This window comes from Xyrauchen texanus, chromosome 45 (genome assembly GCF_025860055.1).
Source record: "Xyrauchen texanus isolate HMW12.3.18 chromosome 45, RBS_HiC_50CHRs, whole genome shotgun sequence".
Classification (NCBI taxonomy): Eukaryota; Metazoa; Chordata; class Actinopteri; order Cypriniformes; family Catostomidae; genus Xyrauchen; species Xyrauchen texanus.
In genome coordinates, this window is record NC_068320.1 from 17,743,491 (window position 1) to 17,746,462 (window position 2,972).

Sequence of the window (2,972 nt, forward strand, 5' to 3'; positions counted from 1 at the left end):
CTCTCCAAACTTTCACTCTTTGACTGAACTTATTTGCAAAGTTTGAACAAGGGCGATACAGAAAAAGAATGGCCCTCTGAGATGAATCATTATTGATTGCTTGGGGAAAGGTGGGGCCACATGAGGAATTGCAAACAACCTGATAATGTTACAGTGACTCAGCAATATTCACAGAAACACACCATTTTACTAATAATATTTTAGACAAACTTTGATTTGAATGTGAATTAAACAGCCTCCTCTCCGCTGTGTTACATAAGATGATAAACAGGCTTCGAAAGTAACTTAACTATTCAAATGCATGCATGAACTTAATGCCTCCATTATTAATGATGTATTTGTAGAAAAGACAGTTACGTTTAAATTAGCTGCACTGTACATATATAATCTAGGATTTCTTTATTAATCCACAATTTTCCAAGGTATTAAATTGTCAAATTTTATTAGTGGTATTGTTAAATGTCATCACTCTAGAAAGTTGAAGAAACATGGAGCAATGCACTGGTTTTGGTCCAAGTAGGCTGTCTTACACTTTAACTTGCACCATACACTGTTGCAATAACTCAGTGCAATGATTAACACTTGTTGTTATTCAAGAGAGTCGACATCGAGGTAAGAAAGCTGCAATATTTCCCATGTTGCTCTAATTTAGATTTCTGCATTTTGATTTAGGAGGGTGGTAGGCAAAACTTGGATCATAAACCCACAATGTTTTTCCACTAACACCCAGTAGACACTACACGCGAGCGAAATTTGAACACTCTTATTATAATTCGAGGCTGGGATAGGCTTGTGTGCAATGTAAACACTGGAGTAGATTTTGATGGGAGTGATTTAATTTCGAGTGATTTAAAGAACAAAATGTGTTAGAAAGTAAGAGGTAACATTTTGGACAGCTCTGAGTACCTTGTATTTATTTTGTGGAAGTTTCTCATAAAATTAAGAGCATCAATTGTCATAGCATGTGCATCGTTAATGAGCGCTTTTGTTTATTATTTGTATATGAACTCATATGAGGAAATTATGACCCTGGACAAGTAGAATAAAATGCTCGAGGATACAGTAACTGTTAACTCAAAACTATTGGTAACAACATTTCACTGATGACCTTTAATAGACTAGTTTGAATAAAATAGGACCTCTTCATATATGGAAATTATTGGTATTTAACTTTATATATATAGGCTGTAGGCCTACAGTATATGCATTTCTGAGTTATACTGCCCATTGTACTAATTTCTGACATCTATTTGTTATTGCTCTTTATACAAATTTTGCAAGCTTTATATATGTTGCACTTGTATTCCTTTTCAGGAAAGTTTGGGAAATGGCCCATCTGATAAACAATAATGTGTTCCTGGCCTTCTCCACATATGCCACCATTGTCATCCTTAAAATGATGTTCATGTCCTTCATTACGGCTTACTACAGGATGACCAGAAAGGTGCACTTACTTTATAAAACTGTATGCTTGAAGTGACAGTTATGATCAGAATTGCTTTTAAATGTTTTTGTTTTCCTTTTTTCATTACACCAGTTTTACTTCATCCAAGACTGTTGTACTGATCTAGTTTAAACTATGAGCCACACAGACAGTGACCTAATCAGGCTGATTCATTCTGCATATTGAAATTATCTTGACCATTAAATGTAATCTTATATAACCTTATAATTTTTCCAATTTGGAAACAGTACTGCTCCGCTTTTATTGGGACAGTCTGATGCAATTTACTGCAGAACTGTAAAAAAGGGCAGATTTGCCCTTTTAGCTTGTATAATAATAAAGACCTAGTCTGCCCCATTGATTTTACGTGTTTTATTTTCCTAATTTCTCAAATCTGCTCATTTATGTTGTTAAAATGATGCTGTTCTAAACATAAATTTAAAGTGTGTCAATATTATTTCTTGGTTGGCTTTCAAGACACATAATGACAACACATATTTTATTGAACAAAGGCTATGATTGCCAGAAAATACATTTATAATTCAGCAATGCTTTATTTAAGGTTCATAAAAGTCGTTCTGTTCGTTATACAGGCCTTTTCAAACTGGGAGGACACTGCAATGGGCAATAAGAATCCAGAAGATAGAAAGAAGTTGCTTCAGACCAATCCTGATGTAGAACGTGTTCGAAGGTATTTGCAAAGGACCAGTTAAACCAGATTTAAACTTTCAAATGTGAATCATTTTAGTTATTTTCATCCCTCTTTTATTGCAGATGCCATCAGAATGACCTGGAGAACATCATTCCCTTTGTGGTAATTGGTCTGCTGTATGCACTCACGGGGCCGGATCTCTCCACTGCTCTGTTGCACTTCCGAGTGTTTGTGGGTTCACGTTTCATCCACACTGTGGCCTACGTGTTGGCTCTGCCACAGCCTAGCCGAGCTCTGGCCTGGATTGTGGGGCTGTTCACAACTTTCTCTATGGCTTACAGGGTGCTCACCACTGCTCTCTTTCGCTAAAGGATAGCACAGCACTGTAGGATAAACAGAAAGGAACAAGCCTTTTTTTAAATATGTGTTATGATCAATGATTAGATCTTTTAACATTATGTTCTATGCAATTTCTGTCAATATTCCATCAACAGTTTTTAATAATCTTTTGATTAACTTGAAAACTGTAATCATGTTGTAATGCACTGGTATGAGTCTGAAGACACTGGTTGAAATGTCACTCTCTCAACTAAGACATGTTTGTTCACAGTCAACAAGTCGTTGACACAATGACTCTGCAATAAAAAGAGGGTAGTTACCAAGGGCTTACATTTGGCTTGAACATTTGGGGGGATGCAGTATAAAGAATTTATATGTTTCCATTGATCATGGCATACATATTTATTTATTTATTTTATTTGGAAATACTTGCATTCCAAGCACTCTCAGCTGGAGTGCTTTTCTTCCAAATTGGAAGGGGAACTTTTAATTTTAAGCCTTAACATGACTTTGTAAAATTATTTGTTACATTTTTTT

General features: G+C 35.5%; 1 protein-coding gene across 1 annotated transcript; it reads left to right on the top strand.

The window, feature by feature from the left end:
* The first annotated feature begins 491 nt into the window (after positions 1-491).
* Positions 492-2,758, top strand: LOC127637707 (microsomal glutathione S-transferase 1-like). The gene is made up of 4 exons (XM_052118927.1): positions 492-612; positions 1,315-1,444; positions 2,038-2,135; positions 2,219-2,758. The coding sequence occupies exons 1-4, from the start codon at positions 572-574 to the stop codon at positions 2,463-2,465; spliced, it is 516 nt and encodes a 171-aa protein (XP_051974887.1). The 5' UTR covers positions 492-571; the 3' UTR covers positions 2,466-2,758.
* The last annotated feature ends 214 nt before the right edge of the window (positions 2,759-2,972 follow it).

Bases quoted from the DNA above. Each gene is read 5' to 3' on its own strand.
- LOC127637707 (XM_052118927.1), top strand. From the start codon at position 572: ATGATTAACACTTGTTGTTATTCAAGAGAGTCGACATCGAG. The intron at 613-1,314 runs GTAAGAAAGCTG...ATTCCTTTTCAG, and splicing joins TCAAGAGAGTCGACATCGAG to GAAAGTTTGGGAAATGGCCC. The intron at 2,136-2,218 runs GTATTTGCAAAG...CTTTTATTGCAG, and splicing joins GATGTAGAACGTGTTCGAAG to ATGCCATCAGAATGACCTGG.